This window comes from Equus caballus, chromosome 25 (genome assembly GCF_041296265.1).
Source record: "Equus caballus isolate H_3958 breed thoroughbred chromosome 25, TB-T2T, whole genome shotgun sequence".
NCBI lineage: Eukaryota > Metazoa > Chordata > Mammalia > Perissodactyla > Equidae > Equus > Equus caballus.
The window spans coordinates 47,326,069-47,350,293 of record NC_091708.1 but is presented as its reverse complement, the minus strand read 5'-3'; the positions used below and the strand labels follow the sequence as shown (position 1 = coordinate 47,350,293).

General features: G+C 47.0%; 1 protein-coding gene across 49 annotated transcripts in view; it reads left to right on the top strand.

Moving 5' to 3' along the window:
- PNPLA7 (patatin like phospholipase domain containing 7) overlaps window positions 1-24,225 on the top strand; it is an 88,040-nt gene that overhangs the window by 55,490 nt on the left and 8,325 nt on the right. For 27 of the 49 annotated variants that reach the window (XM_070250505.1, XM_070250481.1, XM_070250478.1 and 24 more), the window contains 6 exons: window positions 3,707-3,856; window positions 12,475-12,538; window positions 12,770-12,938; window positions 14,261-14,443; window positions 15,365-15,483; window positions 17,990-20,954. In XM_070250505.1, coding sequence (XP_070106606.1) covers window positions 3,707-3,856; window positions 12,475-12,538; window positions 12,770-12,938; window positions 14,261-14,443; window positions 15,365-15,483; window positions 17,990-19,580 — 2,276 coding nt within the window. In that variant the 3' untranslated portion in view covers window positions 19,581-20,954. Of the gene's footprint in view, window positions 1-3,706; window positions 3,857-12,474; window positions 12,539-12,769; window positions 12,939-14,260; window positions 14,444-15,364; window positions 15,484-17,989; window positions 20,955-24,225 lie in introns of those variants that run through there. The other 22 variants (XM_023629484.2, XM_070250497.1, XM_023629486.2 and 19 more) reach the window with 1 other exon arrangement.

Sequence of the window (24,225 nt, the reverse complement as noted above, 5' to 3'; positions counted from 1 at the left end):
CCTTCCTTTGTAGTAGTCCTTTTAGAGCAGGTCTGCTGCCTACAAATTCTCTTAATTCTTCTTTGTCTGAGAATGTCTTTACTTCACCTTCATCCTGAAGGTTATTTTTTGCTGGATGTGCAGTTCTGTTTTGACCATCCTTTTATTTCAGCACTTTAAAAATTTCGTGCCAGTTCCTTCTGGCCTCCATTACTCCTAGCAAGGTTCTGTCATTTGAGCTGTTCTCGGTTAACTGGCATGTCCTTTCTCTCTGGCACTGTCCTAGCAAGGTTCTGTCATTTGAGCTGTTCTCGGTTAACTGGCATGTCCTTTCTCTCTGGGGCTGTCCTAGCAAGGTTCTGTCATTTGAGCTGTTCTCAGTTAACTGGCATGTCCTTTCTCTCTGGCGCTGTCCTAACAGGGTTCTGGCATTTGAGCTGTTCCTGGTTAGGTGGCATGTCCTTTCTCTCTGGCGCTGTCCTAGCAAGCGTTCTGGCATTTGAGCTGTTCCCGGTTAGCTGGCACGTCCTTTCTCTCTGGGGCTGTCCTAGCAGGGTGCTGGCATTTGAGCTGTTCCCGGTTAGCTGGCACGTCCTTTCTCTCTGGGGCTGTCCTAGCAGGGTGCTGGCATTTGAGCTGTTCCTGGTTAAGTGGTGCCTCCTTTCTCTCTGGTGCTGTCCTCGCAAGGGTGCTGGCATTTGAGCTGTTCCCGGTTAGCTGGCATGTCCTTTCTCTCTGGCGCTGTCCTAGCAGGGTGCTGGCATTTGAGCTGTTCCTGGTTAGGTGGTGCCTCCTTTCTCTCTGGTGCTGTCCTCGCAAGGGTTCTGGCATTTGAGCTGTTCCCGGTTAGGTGGCGCGTCCTTTCTCTCTGGCACTGTCCTAGCAGGGTTCTGTCATTTGAGCTGTTCCCGGTTAGCTGGCACGTCCTTTCTCTCTGGCGCTGTCCTAGCAGGGTTCTGGCATTTGAGCTGTTCCCGGTTAGCTGGCACATCCTTTCTCTCTGCCGCTGTCCTAGCAGGGTGCTGGCGTTTGAGCTGTTCCCGGTGAGGTAGTGCATCCTTTCTCTCTGGTGGTGTTCAAGATGCTTTTGTCTTTAGTTTTTTATAAATCTGATTTTGCAGGGTCTGGGCATGAATTTCTTTGGGTGTATCCTGTTTGGTGTTTGCTCATCTTGAATCTGTAGGTGTATATCTTTTACCAAATTTGGGAAGATTTTGGCCTTTTTTCCTTCAAATATTCTTTCTGCCCTGTATCTTCCTCCTCTTCTGGTAATCCAATAATGCAAATATTAGACCTTTTGTTGTTGTCCCAAAGGTCTCTGGGACACTCTTGGCATTTTCCATCTTTTTTCCTCCCTGTGATGTTCAGATTGAGTAGTTTCTTTTGATCTTTCTTAAAAGTTATTTGCTCTTTTCTCTGTCTTCTTGATTCTGCTCTCAAGCCCATCCAGAGAGATTTTTGTTTCGGTTATTTATGCATTTGTTTGAAAACTGTTCATGTTTGCTGTTTCTGGCTGATTATGATCGCTGCTTTATTGTTCTTGTCAGGTAATTCCAAATTCTGTGACATGTTGTCACTTTTGTCTGTTGATTGTCTTTTCTCACATTAGCTGAGATTGTCCTGGCTCTTGGTATACTTGGTAGTTTTGGGTTGTATGCTCTATTTTGAGTATTCTGGTAAGAGACACTGGTTCCCAATTAAATCTATTTTAGCAGACTGTCAGTGTGCATATATTCACAGAGCATCTCCTGGCCTCATTCCTTGGCTGTTTGAATGTTTGATTCTCAAGGTCTTTGCAGAATCACTGTGGTCTTCCCTGCCTGTGCGCTACCCAGAGCCAGAGTGAAGGCCGCTAGTATTCCACATGTGTTCTATTCTCAGAGCCTCTGCTGTCCGCTTCCAGCTGGTTTCATGCATGGGCTACTTGGGGGTGAGCCCAGGACTTCGTATGAGCTTTAGAGGATTCCTTTCTCCACCTCCCTCCTCTCTGTGATCTCCCCCTTCTAGTTAGAGTGTCACCTCTGCTTGCTAGTGCAGGCCATGGAGAGTTGGGGGGCTCCACCTTCCTGTGTCTACAGCCCTCCATGCAGGTGGGGAGCTAGTGTTTGCTTAGTGAAGGGGGCCCCCCAGAAAGTCTCCCTGGAGGGAGCACCCAGTGGGGATGGGGAGGGAGAGGGATGGACCTTGCCTGGCCATAACTGGGAGGGGGGCACTGCTGCTTTTGTGGCATTAGTAGGGTGGTCTTCCTTTGAGTCAGGGTCCCTAGCTGATCCACCCTCCTCTCTGCACTCTCCTGCGTTTCCTGAGCACTGCAGTCAGGGTCTCCTTACGTCTCCTGGCAGTGGCTAGGTGGGATGTGCCTGCTCCATCTCCCTCTAGCCAGAACCAGAACCTCCTAAGAACCTTTCTTAAAGGCTAACAAAGAGCTACACAAAACTAGCAATAGAATCCCCCTTTGGTTCTACCTTAAATGGAGGATTCTGACATCAGAGGTCACTGGGAAAGACAGAGAGGAAGGGGATTCAGCAAGGAAAACTTCAGGAGAGCCAGTGAAAGGGAACCCCTCTGCTGCCCTGTGTGTGACCAGTGACCAGCTCACTTTTCTTTCCCTGCCCCCAGATTAGCTCTTAGCAGCCTCCTCTCTCTGCTGTCCTGCATCTTCCCAGGTGGCTTCTGGGTCAGGCTGTACAGGGACCCATGCTCCACTGCTCAGGAACTGCTGCCCTGCAGCAGCAAGGTGAGCAGAGGGAGAAATGGATGCCCTCTTGGAGGAGCTGGGCCTTTCTGGTGTGGCCAGTACCTGTGTCTGGCCGTGAACTTTAGTGGTTGACAGGGTCTGTCTGTGTGGGAGCCAGAATGGCTGGCTAGGCCAGGCACCAGCGTGGAGCAGGCTGGGGAGCGAGCAGTCAGGGAGCCAGGAAGAGAGCCCTCGGCATGTCCAGACCCCAGGAGACCAGGATCTGACTGGAATGTGGTGACAGGAGGGATGAGGCTGCCCTCTTGGCCACCTCCATGAAAACAGGAGATGCCACTAGCCAAGAAGTGACTTGGTTGTTGCAAATAAACTTACCCTGCCCTCTCTATGCCTGCTGTGGTAGGGCTTGTGGAGGCACCATGGCTTCCTGGGCCTCAGTGTCTAGGGAAGGAGAGCCTGTGGTCTCAGGGGCAGGAGGCTGTGCCTGCACTGACTGCCCCTCACAGGCTCGGGCTCCTGCCTCCAGGCCACAGCCCTGACCTCCCCAGGGGCCGTTCTGAGCCTGCCTTTGGTGTCTGGAAGCCCCATGCAGACAAGACAATGGAAATATGTCTGTCGACCTTGTAAAGGCTCACACTGTTGGCTGATTCTAGAGGGAGTGGTGGAGAACTCCAGGAGGGGCGCTTGAAAGGACGGTCCTCACCTGCAAAACATTTGAACTATTCAAGCTGTTTCTGGGCCTCACGTTCTTTCCAAACGCCATGCCTTGTCTCCATTTCCCCTTCAGTGTCCGGGGTGTGTGAGAAACAAGGGTACTCGCTGTATGGTCTGCTTCTTCAGCAGGACAGGCAGGCCCAGAGACCAGGTGGGCAAGAGAAGCTTTAGTTATGGAGACCAGGAGGACCCAGGCCTGTTCCCCTTGTCCCAGGCCACTTGTGCTGTGGTGTCATCTGACAACCTCTGGACACACCTAGACACTGTCCGAGTGGCGGCCCGACCCCTCAGGCCGACACACCTCCCTGTGCTTCGCAGGTCACCAGTTTGGGCTACATGCTGCAGGCGGCAAGTGGGACTCAGGGAACCCCCCCAGCAACCTGTCCACAGTGGCCGTGATGCCCGTGTCAGAGGACGTGCCCCTCACCACCTTCGCCCTGGAGCTCAAGCACGCCCTCAGTGCCATTGGTAAGCCCCACCTACTCCTGCCTCTGTCCTTCTAGGTTCTTCTGAAAGTGCAGTTGTCGCCTTGTGGCTAAGCCCTGGGTGCTGGGGAGGACTGTCCGCAGTGGGCAGAAGACCATCTGTCAGGCGTCTCTGGGCAGTCTCACTGGGGAAACCGTGTCTCGCAGCAGCTGGTGTGAGTCACGCAGCCCGCTCCTCCAGGACGCTTAGACCTTCCTGAACACAGAGCGTGTGCTCGAGACCACGGCGCTCAGACCCCCAAACTCCCCGCCGAGAGCCCGTCTTGGGTTCTGTGCCTCCTGGGAGGCACATGCCAGCTGCTCCACTACTTGGAGGGGACGCTGCAGTGGCTGGGGAGTTGGCTGACCACATGGAAAACACCCTTGTTTGGGATCAGGAAGCTTGGGCAGTGTTTCCAGATTCCTGACAGCTGTTAGACTTTGAGATTCAAGAATAAGAAATTGAAATTCCTGAGAACTCTTATGAATTCTCAAAATTATGAAGTATTCCATATTCTTAACACTTATTTATAAGTTTTTATAGACTATTTGTAACTAACCATTGACAGTAAGTCAATTTTCTGGGATAGGGTTATACTAAAAGTTTCAGGGGTTGTCTTTAAAAAATGATAGAATAATAAATGCAATAAATGTTATATTACTGTCATGCAACAATATATTGTGACAGGAGTATATATTTTCTTTTTTTTTCTTTTTTTTGAGGAAGATTAGCCCTGAGCTAACTTCAATGCCCATCTTTCTCTACTTTGTATGTGGGATGCCTACCACAGCATGGCTTGCCAAGCGGTGGCATGTCCACACCCGGCATCTGAACTGGCAAACCCCAGGCCACTGAAGCGGAACATGTGCACTTAACTGCTGTGCCACTGGACTGGCCCCAGGAGTATATATTTTAATATGAAAATGCCCTCTACCTGATACAGACATTTGATAATAGAAAGCATTAAATAAATGCCAAATAAAAATGATGTATAAAATTGAAAGATAGTACTATAAATATTTAATATTTAAAAGTTATTTTCACCCCAAAATGAAACTTTAAAACACAGAAAGGATTAATTGCCCTATTAGTCTCGCTCTTTGTTTTATGGCAAATATTCCAGATGTAGAGAATTCCATTCCTTTTCCCTTGACTTTGCCCACGTCGCTCAGGGTGCATCCAGAAGCATCTTCAGGTTGCACAGTAGAGATGCATTCCTTCCTAAAAGCTTATTCCCTTTTTTAAAAAAACTTTATTTTGAATAATTATAGATTCATAGGAAGTTGCAACAAATAGTAGAGAGACGCACATGCCCCCCCCCGGTGGCGTAGCTGCGGCGCCGTATCCAGGCCGGGAGACTGACGTTGGTGTGGCCTCCAGGCCTTCGTCTGAGGTCCCCAGTCTCTTTCTGTCTCTCTTTTTCTGGTATGTTAGAGTCTGTTCTGCCCTAGTCTTGTCTCTCCTGCTAGCAGCAAGCTCTAGAAGGCAGGGGACATATTCTACTTATTTGTGGACCCCCAGCGTCTCTCTCAGTTGTTTATAATTATTAACGGCAGTTGTTCAAAATATCTCGATTGAGTGATCATTAATAAGGCTGTTGGGTCTGACTGGGGCCAGACTGGATTCCCCTGGTAGCCAAGAGGCCGTCCTGGGCAATGGTTCAATTTCAGCTTCCTTCAGTTACTTCGCCATTTTCTGTCTTTAAAGAGAGGCAGTAGGTCCAGATGAAGAGCACCCTCACCAGAGCGTGAACGTCAGTCTGGCTGATGCTGCTCACTTCAATTTGCATAAAGTTTTATGGTTTTATTTTTTATTGATGTATAATTGACATACAATATGCTGTTAGTTTCAAGTGTACAACATAGTGATTTGGTATTTTTATATATTATGAAATGATCACCACACTAGGTTTAGGAACCATCTGTCACCACACAAAGTTGTTATAATATTATTGACTAGAGTCTCTATACTATGTATTACATCCCTGTGACTCATTTATTTTATGGCTGGAACACTGTACCTCTTAATCCCCTTCACCTATTTTGCCCATTCCCCAACCCCCTCCCCTCTGAGAACCACCAGTTCTCTGCATCTATGAGTCTGTTTCTGTTTTGTTTGTTCATTTGTTTTGTTTGTAGATTCCACATATAAGTGAAATCATTCAGTATTTGTCTTTCTTTTTCTAAATTATTTCACATAGCATAATACCTTCTATGTCCATCCATGTTGTCGCAAATGGCAAGATTTCATTCTTTTTTATGGCCGAGTAATATTCCATTATATACATACACATATATATATATATACACACACACCACGTCATTTTTATCCATTCATCTTTTGATGAACACTTAGGTTGTTCCCGTATCTTGGCTATTGTAAATAAAGCTGTGATGAATGTAGAGGTGCAAAAAGCTTTTCGAATTAGTGTTTTCATTTTCTTTGCATGAATATCCAGAAGTGAGATTGCTGGATCATATGGTAGATCTACTTTTAATTTTTTGAGGAACCTCTGTTCTCTTTTCCATTGTGGCTGTACCAATTTACATTCCCAACAGTGCACAAGGGTTTCCTTTTCTCCACATCCTCTCCAACATTTGTTATTTCTTGTCTTTTTTTTTTTTTAAGATTGGCCCTGAGCTAACATCTGTTGCCAGTCTTCCTTGTTTTTTCTTCTTCTCCTCCCCAAAATCCCCCAGTACATAGTTGTATATTTTAGTTGTAGGTCCTTCTTATTGTACTATGTGGGATGCTGCCTCAGCATGGCTTGATGAGCGGTGCCATGTCCACACCCAGGATCCAGACCGGTGAAACCCTGGGCCACCGAAGCAGAGCATGTGAACTTAACCATTTGGCCACAAGGCAGCCCTTCTTGTCTTTTTGATAATAGGCATTCTGACTAGTTGTGAGGTGATATCTCACTGTGGCTTTGATTTGCATTTCCCTCATGATTAGTGAATTTGAGCATCTTTTCATGTGTCTGTTGACGACCTGTATGTCTTCTTTGGAAAAATAATCTATTCAGGTCCTCTGCCCATTTTTTGATTGGATTGTATTTTGATATTGAGTTATATGAGTTCTTTATATATTTTGGACATTAACCTCTTATCAAATATATCATTTGAAAATATCTTCTCTCATTCAGTAGGTTGCCTTTCATTTCGTTAATGGTTTCCTTTGCTGTGCAAAAACTTTTTAGTTTGATGTAGGCCCATCTGCTTATTTTTGCTTTTGTTGCCCTTGCCTGGGTAGATATATCCAAAAAACTGTTGCCAAGACTAGTTGAAGAGCTGACTGCCTATATTTTCTTCTTGGAGTTTTATGGTTTCAGGTCTTACATTCACGTCTTTAATCCATTTTGAGTTTATCTTTGTGTCTAGTGTAAGAAAGTGCTCCAGTTTCATTCTTTTGCATGTAGCTGTCCAGTTTTCCCAACTCCATTTATTGAAAAAACTATCTTTTCTCCATTGTATATTCTTGCCTACTTTGTCATAGATTAATTGACCATATAAGTATGGGTTTATTTCTGGGCTCTCTATTATGTTCCATTTGTCTCTGTGTCTGTGCCACTATCATGCTGTTTTGATTACTATAGCTTTGTAGTATAGTTTGAAATCAGGGAGTGTAATACCTCCAGCTTTGTTCTTCTTTTTCAAGATTGTTTTGGCTAGTTGGAGTCTTTTGTGGTTCTATACAAATTTTAACATTGTTTGTTCTATTTCTGTGAAAAATGCCATTGGTATTTTGATAGAGATTGCCTTGAATCTATAGATCACTTTGGGTAGTATGGATATTTTAACAATATTAATTCTTCCAATCTATGAACATGGTATATCTTTCCATTTATTTGTGTCTTCTTCATTTCTTTCATCAATGTTTCAGAGTACATGTCTTTCACCTCCTTGGCTTATTCCTAGGTGTTTTATTCTTTTTGATGAACTCGTAACTGGTATTGTTTTCTTAATTTCTCTCTCTGATTGTTCATTATTAGTGTATAGAAATGCAGCAGATTTCTGTATATTAATTTTGTAACCTGCAACTTCACTGAATTTTAATAGTTCTATAGTTTTTTGGTAGAGTCTTTGGGGTTTTCTATATATAATATCATGTCATCCACAAATAGTGACAGTTTTCCTTCTTCTTTTCCAGTTTGGAAGTCTTTTATTTCTTTTTTTAGTCTGATTGCTGTGGCTAGGAGTTCCAATACTATGTTGAATAAAAGTGATGAGAGAGGGCATCCTTGTCTTCTTCTTGATCTTAGAGGAAAAGCTTTCAGGTTTTCACCATTAGGTATAATGTTGGCTGTGGATTTGCCATACGTGGCCTTTGTTAAGCTGACGTATGTTCCTTCTACATGCACTTTATTGAGAGTTTTTAATCATAAATGGATATTGAATTTTGTCAAATGCTTTCTCTGTGTCTCTTGAGATGACAGTATGATTTTTACTTTCATTTTGTTAATATGTGTATCATGTTGATTGATTTATGGATATTGAACCATCTTTGCATTCCTGGAGTAAATTCCACTTGATCATGGAGTGTGGTCCTTTTAAGATATTGTTGGATTCAGTTTGCTAACATTTTGTTTTGGATTTTGCATCTATGTTCATCAGCAATTTTGGTCTGTAAGTTTCTTTTTTCTGTGTTGTCCTTGTCTGGCTTTGGTATCAGTAAGTTTGGAAGTGTTCTTTCCTCTCCAATTTTTCTGGAATAATTTGAGAATGATAGGTATTAACTCTTCTTTAAATGTTTGGTAGAATTCACCTGTGAAGCTGTTTGGTCATGGGCTTTTGTTTCTTGGGAATTTTTTGATTACTGATTATCAATCAATTCAGATTTTCTATTTCTTTATATATGTTTCTAGAATTTATCCATTTCTCCTAGATTTTCTAATCTGTTGGTGTACAGTTGTTTATAGCAGTCTCACGATCCTTTGCATTTCTGTGGTGTTGGTTGTGACATCTGCTCTTTTGTCTTTGATTTTGTTTGTTTGGGCCTCTCTCTCTTTTTCTTGATGAGTCTGGCTAAACGTTTATCAATTTTGCTTTTCTTTTCAAAGAACCAGCTCTTAGTTCCATTGCTCTTTTCTATTGTTTTTTTAGTCTCTATGTCATTTATTTCCACTCTAATCTTTATTAGTTCCTTCCTTCTGTTAGCTCTGGGTTTAGTTTGATATTCTTTTTCTAGTTACTCAAACTATAAAGTTAGGTTGTTGGTTTGAGATCTTTCTTGTTTTTAAATGTACACACTTATAAACTTCCCTCTTGGCATTCCTCCTGCTGCATCCCATGAGTCTTAGAATGTTGTGTTTCATTTTTGTTTGTCTCAAGGTCTTTTCTAATTTCCCTGTGATTTCTTCTTGACCCATTGGTTGTTTATGTGTGTGTTGTTTAATTTCCACATATTTGTGAATTTTCCAGTTTTCCTACTGTGATTGATTTCTAGTTTCATACCATTGTGATCAGAAAAGACACTTTGTATGATTTCAGTCTTAAAGTTTAAGACATTTTTTGTGGCCTCACATGTAGTCTGTGCTAGAGAGCGTTCTATGTGTGCTTGAGAAGATGTGTGTTCTGCTGCTGTGTGCCTAGCCTCTCTGTGCACTTGGAGAGTATGCAGTGGCGTTTCCTTCTGGCTCTCGTTTGCATTTCCCAGTGACTCAGAGGCCTGTTTATCTGTGGCCCTGGGGAGGCAGGTGGGTGACCCTCTTGTCCCTGTTGATGGCGGCTCTCTGTGTAATTTAGAAATGCACATATTGCAGAGACTGGTGCCTCTCTGTGGCTGGCTTTTTTATTCTTCTAATGATGTCTTTTGACAAACAGAAGTTCTTGATTCTAATGTAGACCAATTTTTTCTTATATTGTTACTGCATTTTGTGTTTTATTGAAGAAACTGCATCCTGCTCCAAAATCACACAGATGTTCTTCTAAAAGCTTTATGGTTTTACCTTTCCTTTTAAGTTTACAATCCATCTGGGATTGGTTTTGGTTAGGACGTGAGGTAGAAGTCAAGATTTGTTTTTTCTATAAGGTCTTCAGCTGACTCAGAACCCTTGTTTAGAAAGACCGGTGGTGGGGGGAGTGGGGGGTGGGGGGTGAAGCTGGCCCCGTGGCTGAGTGGTTGAGCTCAGTGCTCCGCTTCAGCGGCCCAGGGTTTCACCAGTTCAGATCTTGGGTGCACACATGGCACTGCTCATCAAGCCACGCTGAGGCAGCGTCCCACATAGCACAACCAGAGGGACCTACAACTAGAATATATAACTAGATACTGGGGGACCTTGGGGAGAATAATAAAAAAAAAAAAGACCCATCTCTGCCATGGCAGTGCTGTGATGCATTTGCTGAACGTCAGGTGACTGCCTTTAGGTAGAGCGCCTTCACTTCTGAAGGGTGTTTTTGCTGAGTGAAGAGTCCAGGCTGGTATGCGTCTTTGAAGGTATCATTCTGTTTCCTTTGGCTTCTGGAGTTTGGGAAAGAAACTGTTTGGCAGCCAGGCTGGCAGTGACTGCCCAGGCCGCAGCGGTCTGGAGCAGCACCCTGGCAGATGCCCACTTCCACCCAGCCCCACAGGGCCAGAGCACGGGTGCTGATGAGCCATCCTGCATCTCCTCCCTGCCCTGGGCCCACCCCCCACCTGGGCCTTAAGCAGACACCTCCCAGGGACAGGTCAGTCACCACAGCCCTGATTGGTGCGAGCTGCAGTCTGTGCCCTGGGAGCCCCGAGCGCCACCTTTGGGGGCTCCATACTTCCCTGAGAGCCCTCAGAGCCCCCCGAGTCCAGGCAGGGGCCTAGAGCAGGAGACGTGTACCGAAGCAGATAGAGCCAAGCCCAGGGCCCTGGGTGTTCCTGTAGCCAGACATTGCCTGCCTGTCTGTTGTGTCCTGGATGCCCAAGAGGATAGACAGGACGCATCACTGCGGTGCCCAGGAGGGCCTGCCCTCATAGGCACGCAGGGCAGTCTGGCCCGAGAGCCCTGCTCTCTGTCAGACCCATGCAGGATGACCAGCCTGAGCTTGGAGCTCTTCTCTGCGTGACCCCCCCACCCCACAGAGCAGCAGTGCAGCCCACCCTCCACCCCAAGCCCCCCGAGGAAGTGCTTCCTGCATCAGCAAGTTTCTGCCATTTAAGTCAGAGCTGTACACGCACACGGGTCAGACCAGGCTACCACATCTCAGTAGGGTCACCGCCAGTGTACAGGGCGCCCTTAGTTTGTGTGCCTCCAAGAAAGCAGATGCTGCCAGTTGAAATAAAGTGCAGTGATTTCTTGTCTGCTCTTGGAGAAGCTCAGGTATAGGAAGGAAGCCCTGGGGGAAGGCTCAGTTCCTACGCGTTCCCACACGCCTCCTGCACAGCATCGACTGCTGGGTCCTCTTCAGCTCAGGGTCGTGGTGCTTGTCCCTGGCCGTCCAGCGCATCTGTGAGGCAGCATCTTCTGAGACCCAGCCCCGCCCTTGTCTTGGCTTTTGTCCTGATCCCTGCCGCCTTTCCGCAGTCTGATGCTGGCCCTCCTGGTTGAGCAGGCCTCTGACAACTGTTCTGTGGACGCTGGCTCTAAAACACTGTAGATGGAAGAAGTGTGCTGATTTCAGACACAAAAATGTGAAAAGATGTGCATCTCGACACTACAGAGCTAAGCCACATGGAGTCCAGACTTGGGAAGTGACATTATCTTCGTTGTACAAGCTGGTGCTTCCCCTGCCCCAACACACACAGTCTCAGTGCTGCAGAGATTTGACTCCTCTGTGGATAGACGAGGAGATGGAGGTTCAGAGGGGCTGCCTGTCCCTGGACCTGGTGAGCCTGTGAGCTGGTGTAGCCCTCCTAGCTCCTTTTTCTGCATCATGCAGACTCACTGTTCAGAGAGCCTCCTTCATGGGCAGAGGGAAAGGTCGCCTCAGCCACAGGCACTTTCTCATTGAAAGGGGAAAGGCTTCTCATTGCTGTCAAGAAGAGCAAACCTCTAGCAGAGGGAGGGGGCACTCTTGTCTGCCGGCCCTGGGCTACTGCTGTGGACAGGCTGCACATGTCCTGGGGGTGGGCTGCTGCTGTGGACAGATCGCGTGTGTCCCGGGGGTGGGCTGCTGCTGTGGACGGGTCACGTGTGTCCCGGGGGTGGGCTGCTGCTGTGGACAGGTGGGGCGTGTCCTGGGGGTGGGCTGCTGCTGTGGACGGGCCACACATGTCCTGGGGGTGGGCTGCTGCTCTGGATGGGCCGTGCGTGTCCCGGGGGTGGGCTGCTGCTGTGGACAGGTGGGGTGTGTCCCGGGGGTGGGCTGCTGCTGTGGACGGGCCACACATGTCCTGGGGGTGGGCTGCTGCTCTGGATGGGCCGTGCGTGTCCCGGGGGTGGGCTGCTGCTGTGGACAGGTGGGGTGTGTCCCGGGGGTGGGCTGCTGCTGTGGACGGGCCACACATGTCCTGGGGGTGGGCTGCTGCTCTGGATGGGCCGTGCGTGTCCTGGGAGTGGGCTGCTGCTCTGGACAGGCCGCGCGTGTCCTGGGGGTGGGCTGCTGCTGTGGACGGGCCGCGCGTGTCCTGGGGGTGGGCTGCTGCTGTGGACGGGCCATGCGTGTCCTGGAGCTGGGCTGTCAGGACAGTTGTCTGATTGGTTGTGTTTTCAGGCCCCGTCCTGCTGCTGACCAGCGACAACATAAAACAGCGCCTTGGCTCTGCTGCTCTGGACAGGTACACCAGCCTCCATGTAGGAAACAGGCTGGCCGACTTAGCTTCTTGCTCTCAGCTGGTTTAAGCACAGCCTTGAAATGCATACTCCATGTCTGTGCATACCCCAGCATCTGCATGTCCCTCTGTCTGCGCCCTCCTCTCTCTCTACCTCCCATGTCTGTACGCCTCTCTGTCTGCCTCTCTCTCTGCACCCTGCCATGTCTACACATGCTCTGGCATCTGTGCCCCCAGCATCCATGAGTATCGGCTGTCCAGCTGGCTGGGGCAGCAGGAGGACATCCACCGGATTGTGCTTTACCAGGCAGACAGCACACTCACGCCCTGGACCCAGCGCTGCATCCGGCAAGCTGACTGCATCCTCATCGTGGGTCTAGGGGAGCAGGAGCCCACAGTGGGCGAGGTGAGTTGGCGGGTGCAGAGGGGGGCGCAGGCTCCAGTGGGTGGAGCCGGATGTTGGTGGGGCCGGGCTGAGAGCCTGGCTGGGGGGTGGGGTCGCAGGGCTGCAGGCAGGTCCTGTCTAAGGGCTACCATCTCCTTAGACCCATCTGTTTCTCTGTCTTTTCCTTTGAATGCGATAGTTCAAGAATTCAGGAAAGGATGGATGGTAAGAGCTAGCACCCAGATGTCTGCTCTCCATGTTCTGAGAACATTTTGCTGTGTTTACCTGCTGGTGGTTTTAACACAAAACAGAGCAGGTGCCCTGTGCCTCCCGCGGCCTCTGGAGTTGGAGCCTCTGTCTGTGTTTCATTTTTGCTGTGTGTGTACAACACTGTTTTACAGGTCTAAATTTTATACAAATAGAGCCCTACTTTATAACATTTTGAAATTTCCTTTTTGCCTCAACACTTAGGTTTTAGGGCTCTATCCATAGTTTCACTCATTTTATGGCTGTTTAGTTTCCTGTGAATACCCTGCCATATGTGTTTTCTGAGCCAAGGGGCTGCAAGGTTGTTTCACTATGACAAGCTGTGTGCAGGCGTGTCTCCAGGGTCGCCACCTGGTGGAGCTGCTGGATCACAGAGGATGTGTCTTTGGGCTTACCAGATGCTGCCAAACTGCCTTCCCCACTGCGGGTGCTGTTTTCACTCGTGCTGGTGCTGCGGGCGAGGCCTAGGGCTATGCCCTGTCAGTCCTGTCTGTTTCCACCCTCATGGGTGTAAAGTGGAGTCTCGTCCTGCCTTTAGTTCACATCTTCCATCTCCTTCTTCTGTGCCGTCACTCTGTTCCCATCACAAGCTTCTGCCTCTCTGATCCTGGGGCAGCTAAAAATTCCTCGTCTCTGACGCAGGTTCCTGTTCTGCAGGGAGTGATGCTCCTTTGCAAGGGAGAGTGTTTGCAAGTTACATCATCTGAGAAGGCCACAGTGTGTGTTCTCCAGGAGGTGTGAGAGAAACAGGGACGGGGGCAGCTCCTCCCTTCCTGCATACCCCTGTAGCTCCCTCACAGCCACGCTTGCCTAGCCCAGCACACGGCAGGCACACAGCCGGGCAGACCCCTAGGTCAACGGCTTCGACAGCCAAAGGGCAGAGCACGCCAGTCAAACTAGTTTACAGAACCAGGGCTTCTGCCCTCAGACCCTCCTGGCCTATGTGGGGCTGGTCTGGGAGGCTGCATCCAGCATGGGAACTCTGTAGCCAGCCCCATCCTGGCCTTCAGCTCTGCCCTGCCCAAGTCCTCAGGGTCATCTGGGCCACCTGACACACACGCTCTGCCCTCCCTCAGCTGGAGAGGATGCTGGAGAGCACAGCCGTGCGTGCCCAGAAGCAGCTGATCCTGCTGCACCGGGAGGAGGGGCCAGCACCTTCTCGCACCGTGGAGTGGCTCAACATGCGGAGCTGGTGCTCCGGCCACCTGCACCTCTGCTGTCCCCGCCGCGTTTTCTCGAGGAGGAGCATGCCCAAGCTGGTGAGGCCTGGGCGCAGGCAGGGCCACTGGGGGGAACTCCGGCCTCTGGGCCACAGCCCTCTCCTGACTTGCTTTGCGATTGCATAGTTATTTCCTTCATGTTCTCTATCTTGCTCTCCGTCGTCTGCACTCGTTGAAGCTCTGATGGGTGGCTGGCCTCTTAGTGGGTTTGTCAACTGTGATTGTGAGCTCATGTTTGCTTGAGCTTGATCTTTGGGATTCTTGTGGCCACAGCATGGTGACAGGCCCCCCAGAGAGGCGGGGCCCAGCATAGTGGAGGCACAGGCACAGCTGGGCCACTGAGGGCCAGAACCTGGGAAATATGGGCCTGGCAAGGGGTCAGGGATGGGCCTGAGATTCTCACATTCAGCTGGGGCCTCAGAGGACCCCGGTGACATTGGGTCAGCACCGCCTCCTCCTTCTTACAGAAGTGTGCACACATTCTGAGGCACCTCTTCTTTAGGGTGTCCTCAGCCCTAGGAGCCTGGGGCGGGTGGGAGGAGTGCAGAGGCTGCCCATGCTGCAGCCCACCTGGTCCCACCACTCAATGGACAGCATCCTGACAGCTGCATCTGTGCCCAGGAAACCATGCCCTGGAGCACCCTCCGCCTTGGGGCTGGCGGGGTTTCAGCTGGAGTTTAGGCTTGGTGTCTCTTTGGGGACAGCTCTTGGGGGCTCTGTGTCTCCTGCCAGGCCCATGGATATGTGGCCCAGCCACCTGCACTGCCCACTCACCCATGTGCCCTTTGAGAGCCTCCTCCCAGGAGATTCTGAGCACCAAGGTGCTGCCAGAGTCGGTGTCAGACAGATCACACTGTGTGCTAGAGAGAGCTTTGAGTCAGGAGCAGAGAAAACCAGCCTGCTCAGGTCAGGATGCATGGGAACACGGGCCAGCCCTCCATCTACTGGCCCCTCTCTCAGGTGGAGATGTACGAGCGGGTCTTCCAGAGGCCCCCAGACCGGCACTCGGACTTCTCTCGCCTGGCACGGGTGTTGACCGGCAATGCCATCGCCTTGGTGCTTGGAGGAGGGGGAGCAAGGTGAGTTCCTGCCCCCTTCCCATGCGTGTGTGTGTGTGTGTGTGTGTGAGTGTGTGTGTGTGGTGCGTGTGGTGCCTGTGAATGATGCCACGCATATGCTAATGAAGAGGTCTGAGCTCACCCTCTGAGGCAGTCCTCACAGATGAGCACAGTACACCACCAGGCATTTTCCAGCACCTCGGTGCATGTTGCCCAGTGGTGCTTCCCACAGGCTGTCCCTGCTGGCACTCCAGCAACTGCCCCCAGTTTTGATTGTTGTGATGCGGTAGAGGAACATTGTATCTTGTGATTGTCTTTGCTGGACATGTCTGTCTGCCTGCTAGTCATTCGCGTCTCCTCTTCTGAAAACTGTTCTTACCCTTTGCCAGTCTTTCCACTGGGCTCTGGGTGAGTTTCTTTCCATTTAACATCTGCTTTATACAGTAATGATCTGATCTGCTCACAAACCTCGTGAAGCATTCCTTAGTTCTTTGGGCTGGTGAGTTCCCTACAGGACTTGTAACCCAAACGACTTCTTCCCTGAGTTGTCATTCTGACACTCGCCATCCTTCTCCTGAACTTATTTAAAGAGAAATATACACTTGGAGCAGAAATGGAACCCAGGGACCTCAGGAGGTATGATGAGGCCAGGGTCTTCTGGTGACCCAGATGGCACGTGGAGGACTGAGCAGTGCCTCCTGCAACATCTGTGCTGCTAGCCTGGGTTCGGGGCTGGGGGTGCCCTGTGGGGTGGAGTCCCTTGTGCCCCTTGCCATGGTGGACATCAGCACTGCTGGCCGAGTGAGGCGCTCAGGGTGGTCCCTGGGCCAGCTGGCACGTGCTGCTGCTTCCGCATTGTAGCAGGGCCTCCTAAGTGCTCTGTGTCCCGAGTCCTGGCCCTGCCGACGGTGTTGGCCATCTCTCTCCAGTGCCCAGCAGAAGGAGCCTAGCTCAGCACCTTCTGTGGCCCAGGGACATCCCTTTCAAAGGGGACTGGTGGAGGGAGGGGCCCAGAAGGACAGAAGCCCCCTCGGAGCCACCATGTTGGGAGCCGCTCTGCAGAGAGATCTCCTGCCTCTGGAGTCAGACCTGGGTCACACTTGGCCCGTTTTTACCCTTGGCTCATTAGTCAGAGAGATGTAGTCTAGCTTTGAGGCCAAAGAGGACTCAGACCCTCTTCTTTAGAAAGGATCTAAAAAATGATGCAAAGAAGCCTCATAACTGCACTGCTGACTGGATTCACTCCCCTTGCTCCCTGACATTGCAGACTCTGAAGCTTGAAGCCTTGGTCTGTGACCCTACAGACAGGAAGGTGGGTGGAGACCACCCCCTCCTCACTCTGTGCTCCTTCACAGCACACAGTACTGCCTAAAACAGGACAGAAGTGTTGCTGCCAGGCTCCTGGGGCTGAGCCGAAGTGCCATGGACCTGGGGCCCAGGGCTGCATGGCGAGAGAGCCGTATACTGCCCTTGGCTCTGCTTCCACCGCCTGCAGGCAGCAGGCCCAGAACTGCGTGGGATGGCTCTGCACAGGCTGGTTCTGTCACCGTTGAATTCGGCTTGGCCTGGATGACTGCTGTGCTCGTCTGTCTTAGAACTCCAGAGCATCATCTAGTGCCATGCCACACTTTCAGAAGAGTTGCCCAAGGTTGCTGGGCTGAGGGGAGGACCTAGGCTGCATTCCACGGGGCTAGGGCAGGGAGGTAGCCCAGAGCAGATGGCCCAGACTTGGACCTGGTTTTTAGGCCAGGATGGCCCCATCAGCAGCATTTTTAATGAAAAAATACTTAATTGAAAGGCCATATGGCTATTTTCTAAGGCCATGTGGTATTTGTATAACACAAAATAGCAGTCCCCTGCCCATCCTGCCCTGTCACCAAATCCAGAGGGATTCCAGACATAATCACTTCTAGGTTTTTTTCAGTTTTCTGCTTATCTACATTACTAATTAGCATAACATTCCTATTCTACTACTTTTTTTTTCAGTTTTAGATTATTGAGTTCCTGACCTCCTCCCATGTACACAAAGTCAGAGTCTGTCTGTCTATCTCTATCTGTCTATCTCTATCATCTATCATCCATCTGTCATCTCTACATCATCCATCTGTCATCCATCATCTGTCAATCAACCATCTGTCATCCATGCGTCATCCATCTGTCATCCATCATCTGTCATCTCTGCATCATCCATCTGTCATCCATCATCTATCATCTATGCATCATCCATCTATCATTTCTGTGTCATCCATCATCTATCATCTATACATCATCCAGCTGTCATCCATCATCTGTCATCTCTGCATCATCCATCTGTCATCCATCATCTGTCATCTCTGCATCATCCATCTGTCATCCATCATCTATCATCTATGCATCATCCATCTATCATTTCTGTGTCATCCATCATCTATCATCTATACATCATCCATCTGTCATCCATCATCTATCATCCCTGCATCATCCATATATCATCTATATATCATCCATTTGTATCCATCATCTATCATCATCCATCTCTCATCCGTAGATCATCCATCTGCATCCACCATCTATCATCTCTGCGTCATCCATCTATCATCCATATATCATCCATCTGTCATCATCATCTATCGTCTATGCATCATCCATCTATCATCCATCATCTGTCATCTCTGCATCATCCATCTGTCATCCATCATCTATCATCTATGCATCATCCATCCATCATCCATCATCTCTGCATCATCCATATATCATCCATCATCTATCATCTATGCATCATCGATCTGTCATCCATCATCTATCATCTATGCATCATCCTTCTGTCATCCATCATCTATCGTCTAGGCATCATCCATCTGTCATCCATCATCTATCATCTCTGCATCATCCATCTGTCATCTGTTATCTATCATCTCTGCATCATCCATCTGTCATCCATCATCTATCATCTCTACGTCATCCATCTATCATCTATCATCTATCATCTATGCATCATCCATCTATCATTTCTATGTCATCCATCATCTATCATCTATACATCATCCATCTATCATCCATCATCTGTCATCCCTGCATCATCTATCTATCATCTATATATCATCCATTTGTATCCATCGTCTATCATCTATCATCATCCATCTCTCATCCATAGATCATCCATCTGCATCCACCATCTATCATCTCTGCATCATCCATCTATCATCCATACATCATCCATCTGTCATCATCATCTATCGTCTAGGCATCATCCATCTATCACCCATCATCTATCATCTATGCATCATCCATCCATCATCCATCATCTCTGCATCATCCATATATCATCCATCATCTATCATCTATGCATCATCGATCTGTCATCCTTCATCTATCTATGCATCATCCTTCTATCATCCATCATCTATCATCTATGCATCATCGATATGTCATCCATCATCTATTGTCTAGGCATCATCCATCTGTCATCCATCATCTATCATCTCTACATCATCCATCTGTCATCCATCATTTGTCATCTCTGCATCATCCATCTGTCATCCGTCATCTATCATCTATACATCATCCATCTGTCATCCATCATCTGTCATCTCTGCATCATCCATCTATCATCTATGCATCATCTGTCTCTCATCTATCATCCATCTGTTATCTATGTATCATCCATCTATCAGTCATCTATGTATCATCCATCTCTCTCTCTGTTTCCTATCTGTCTATCTGTCCCCCTCCTTAGCACTCATAGTCCCAGTATGGTTCTCTCATGGGTCAAGACAGTACCACTGTTTATATTATGGTGTCAATGTGGGTCTTTTTCAGAGCTGAGCTGTCTCCTACTGTACTGTGTGACTGTATTTCTTTTCTTGGAGTTAATAATTGTTGCAGTTGCCATTTGCTTGGTTTTCTGGGTATCGTTGAGTCATCTCCAGACTCTGCTGGAAGCATTAGCTCCTCTCCATGTCCTCAGACACACCGGGATGTCTCAGCTTAACTTTGCTTGGGATCCACATTCCCACCTCCTTCTAGCTCTGCTGATATGTGGCCCTGGAATTTCCCTTCACCGTCATCCTGAGAACTGCCTTTGTCTCTCTCCTGTGTTCAACTCCATTTCCTGGATTTCATGTCTTCCTCTTTCTTGATCTGTTCCGGATTTTGGTAGAGTTCATACTCTAGAGATTTCCTTAGGAGAAGATGCATGGGAAGTAAAAGTTTTAAGACTATGCACAGCAGAAAATGTCCCCATTCTGCTGTCATGTTTGGATGATGGTTTGAGTATGGAATTCTAGGTGGAAATAATCTTCCCTGAGAATCCTTAAAGCGTGGTTCCATTGTCTCTTTAGCTTCCAGTATTGCTGTTGAGAAGTTCAATGCCATTTTTATTCATGAGGCCTGTTTTCCCTCTGGAAGCTTGTAGGAGAGTCTCTTAATTCTCGTTATTCTGAAAGTGCTGATGCTCTGCCTGGGGGTTGTGCTTTTTCACCCAGTGTACCAGGTGGACTCCCAGAGGGCACTTCACTTTTGGAAATCCATGAACATCAGCTTCGCAGGCGTGGTGCAGTGTTTGCCCTCTTTGTTCTCCCTTCCTGGAGCTCTGATGGTTGGAGACCAGGTGTCTTGGACGAATCCTCTGATTCTCCTATCCCTTCTGTCCCATACTTTCCATCTCTGTCTTTTTGTTCTACTTCCTGGGTGGTTTTTCTCAAATGTGTCTTCTAATTGATCTTTTCTGCTAACATTTTTCTAACGTCTAAGTGCCTTTTTCATAGTGTTCTCTCTCAGCTGCACTAGTGAATGTTGAACTTCTCTGAGAATGTTAATGTAGGTTTTTGCTTGCTTCCCTAGGTTTTCTGCTCTGTGCTGGCTCGTGTCTGACTTTGCTCACGCTGCACAATGTGTGTGAGGCTGTCTGTGTGCTCTGAGCACATCAGCGGTGTGCAGAGTGCTGTTATGTCATCTACCACGCTTGCGTATCCCTGCTCCTGTCAATGGACATCTGGGTCATTTTCTGGTTTGGAGTATTATGAACAAACTGCTATAACCATTCTTGCATAAATCTTTTCTGTGGACGCTTGTTTTCTTTCCTCTTGGGCAAGTATGTAGGAGTGGAATTACTGGGTGTGAGGTCGTTGTACCATTGTACACCCCCACTGGCAATGTTTGAGAGTCCAGGCTGCTTACATTTTGTCAGCCCTTAGTATTGTCAGGATTGTGAATTGTAGCCGTTCTGCTGGATGTGCAGTGGCGCCTCATTGTGGTTCTAATTTGCACCTCGCTGAGGACTAGTGATCTCATGCGCTTGCTGGCCATTTGTGTGTCTTCTTTCATAAAGTGCCGCTTACATTCTTTACTCCTGTTTAACAGGTAGTTTGTCTTTTATTGTTGAGTGAGAAGAGTTACTTATATAGTCTGAATACATGGCTTTTGCCAGATATATTTATTACTAATATTGTTTCTCAATCTTGGACTTTTCATTTTCTTAAAGGCATTTTTCAATAAACAGCTTTTAATTTTGATGAAGTGTGATTTTCCAGTTTGTTTATGGTTGTTATTTCTGGTGTTCTGAGAGCTCTTGCCTATCCCAGGGTCACAAAAAGGTAGTCTATATTTTCTTCAGAAGCTTTATGATTCCAGCTGCACATTTAGGGTTAGGACCCACCTCCAGCGTGTTTGTGAATGGTGTGAGTGAGACTAGAGGCTCTGTTTTCCCACATGGTTATCTTGTTGGTCCACACCATTTGTGGCAGAATTTCCTTCCCTATTGTGTGGCTGTGGCATCAGTGTCAAACACCAAATCGCTCTCCAGGTGTGAGTCTGCGTCTGGGCTGTGTCATGTTCCACTGAGGTGGGTGTTCTCCCCTTGGCGACACCACCGCGTTGTCTCAGTTGCTGTAGCTTTACGGTGAATCTCGACCTCAGGCGGTGTAATTCCTTCAATTGTTTTTTTCAAAATTGTTTTGGCTATTCTAGGTCCTTTGCATTTTCCTGTAAATTTGAGAATCAGCTAAGTATTTTATGGGATTTTTTTGCTATTGTAAATGGTATTTTTATTTATTTTATTTTATTTTATTTTATTTATTTTTTATTTCTCTCTCTTTTTTTTTAAAGATTTTATTTTTTCCTTTTTCTCCCCAAAGCCCCCTAGTACATAGTTGTACATTCTTCGTTGTGGGTCCTTCTAGTTGTGGCATGTGGGACGCTGCCTCAGCATGGTTTGATGAGCAGCGCCATGTCCGTGCCCAGGATTCGAACCAACGAAACACTGGGCCGCCTGCAGCGGAAAGGGTGAACTTAACCACTCAGCCACGGGGCCAGCCCTGTAAATGGTATTTTTAAAATTTCACTTTCAAATTATTTGTTGCCAATATATAGTAATACAATTGATATTGGTAAATTGATCTAATGTCCTACAACCTTGCTAAATTCACTTAATCTAGGAGCTTTTGTGTAGATTATTTTTGGATTTTCTCTATATACAGTTATGTCTTCTGAGAATAAAGACAATATTTTTTCTTTCTTCCCAAAATATATATGTATGCCTTTTGTTTCTTTTTTTTGCCTTATTGCACCAGTTAGAGATTCCAGTACGAGGGTGAATACAAGTGGGGAGTGTAGACACCCTGTCTGTCCCCGGAGTTGAGGAAAAGCACTGTTTCATCATTGAGCTTGATTTCAGCTGTCGGTTTCTGTAGATGCCCTTAATCAGACTGAGGAGGTTTCCAGCTATTCTTAGTTCACTGAGTTTTTACCCTGAATGGTTGTTTTTGTGGATCTGTTGAGATGAATGTAATTTTTCCCCTTTAGTCTGTTAATGTGGTGAATTGCATTGATTGATTTTTAAATAAAAACTAACGTGAATTCTTGGGATAGACTCATTGCTTGTGGTGTGTTGCTGGGTTCCCTTTGAATCTGAGTGAGAATGGACTGCACTTGTCCTTTGAAGTGCATGCAGGTTGGTTTTCTGGCTTCAAAATCAAGTTGGGAAGTGCTGCTCCTTTTCCTGTTCTCTGGAAAATTTTATGTAAAATTTGTGTTATTATTCCTTGTATCTTTAGCAGAATTCACTAGTAAAACTGTCTGGGCATGAAATTTTCTTTGTGAGCATTTAAAAATTAAAAATTCAGTCATTTAGGTAGTTATAATACTATTCAGATTTTCTATTTCTTGTGTGTTCTAGGAATGTGTCCATTTCATCTGCATCTTCCTACCAATGGCATGAAGTTCACACAGCTTCTTACCTTTTTAACTGGAGTATCTGTACAGATGTTCTCTTTTTCATTGCCAATGTTAGTTATTGATACCGTCTCTCTCTTTTCCCTTTTCTTGATCAGTCTTACCAGCAGGTATCAATTGAATTAGTCCTTTGAAACCACCAACGTTTAGCTTTTTGAATCCTATTATATGTTTCTTTTCTGGTTTGTTAATTTCTGCTCTTAATTTTATTCTCTTTGATTCAAGTTTTTCTTCTTTTTCTAACTTATGGGCCAGCAGACATTATCTGTGAAGGGCCCACTGGTAAGTCTGTGGCCTCTGCCGTGACCACAGGGGATGGGGAGGCAGCTGTGTCTGTGCTGCACCTTTGAAGTGATAGATCTTTTTGTTCTCAGGCCGGTTTAAAGGTTTTTTCTGTCTTGGGTTTTCAACAATGTACGCATGGTTTTCTTTTGAATTATGCTTAGAGTTTATAATGCTTCTTGAATCTAAGGCCTGATGTCAATTATCAGTTCTAAAAAACTCCAAACTATCATCTCTTCAGATATTACTTCTGTTTCATCTCTTTCTGGGCTCCAATTATATGTGGGTCAGACCGCTTCACCAGCTCCCATATGTTTTCTAAACTCTTTTATGTTGTTTTTTTGGTGTGTAAGGAAGACTCGCCCTGAGCTAACATCTGTTGCCAGTCTTCCTCTTTTTGTCTGAGGAAGATTGTCCCTGAGCTGACATCTGTGCCCATCTTCCTCTACGTTGTATGTGGGACATCGCCACAGCATGGCTTGACAAGTGGTATGTAGGACTATGCCTGGGATCTGAACCTGTGGACCCTGGGCCATTGAAGGGAGCACGTGAACCTAACCACTATGCGACAAGGCCAGCCCCTCTTTTACATATTTTTTAAAGAATATTATTTTACATATTCCATCCTTTTGATGTTCTATGATTCAATGACTATTTCCTTCTGACCTATCTTTATTTTACCATTTCTATCTTTGGCTGTATGTAGTCTGCTTTAAGCCCATTCACTGAGTACTTCATTTCAATTATTGTTTCTCACTTCTAAAGTTCCCAGTTGGTTCTGTTTTATAGTTTCCAATTCTATACCAAAATTATCAGTTTTGTCTTTAATTTCTTGAACTTTTTCTTTTAGGCTTATCCCTGAGTGCACATTTAAACTTTTTGTGGTGATATTATATATTTTTTATTGTGTTAAAATATACATACTAGAAAATTCACCATTTTAACTATTTGTGAGTATGCAATTTAGTGGCATTGAGTATATTTACAGTGTTTTGAAAACATCACTACTATTCATTTCCAGAACTTTTTCATCTTCCCACACTGAAACTGCATACCCATGAAGCCATAACCTCCCAGCCCCAGCACCCACCTTCCACTTTCTCCAGGTCCCTCATGTGAGTGGAATCCTGCAGTATTTGTCCTTTTGTGACTGCCTCATTTCACTTCACACAGTGTCCTCAGGAATCATCCATGTTGTAGCACGTGTCTGGATTCCCTTCCTCTCGAGGCTGCACAGCATTCCTGCATGTGTGTCTGCTGCTCTTTGTTTAC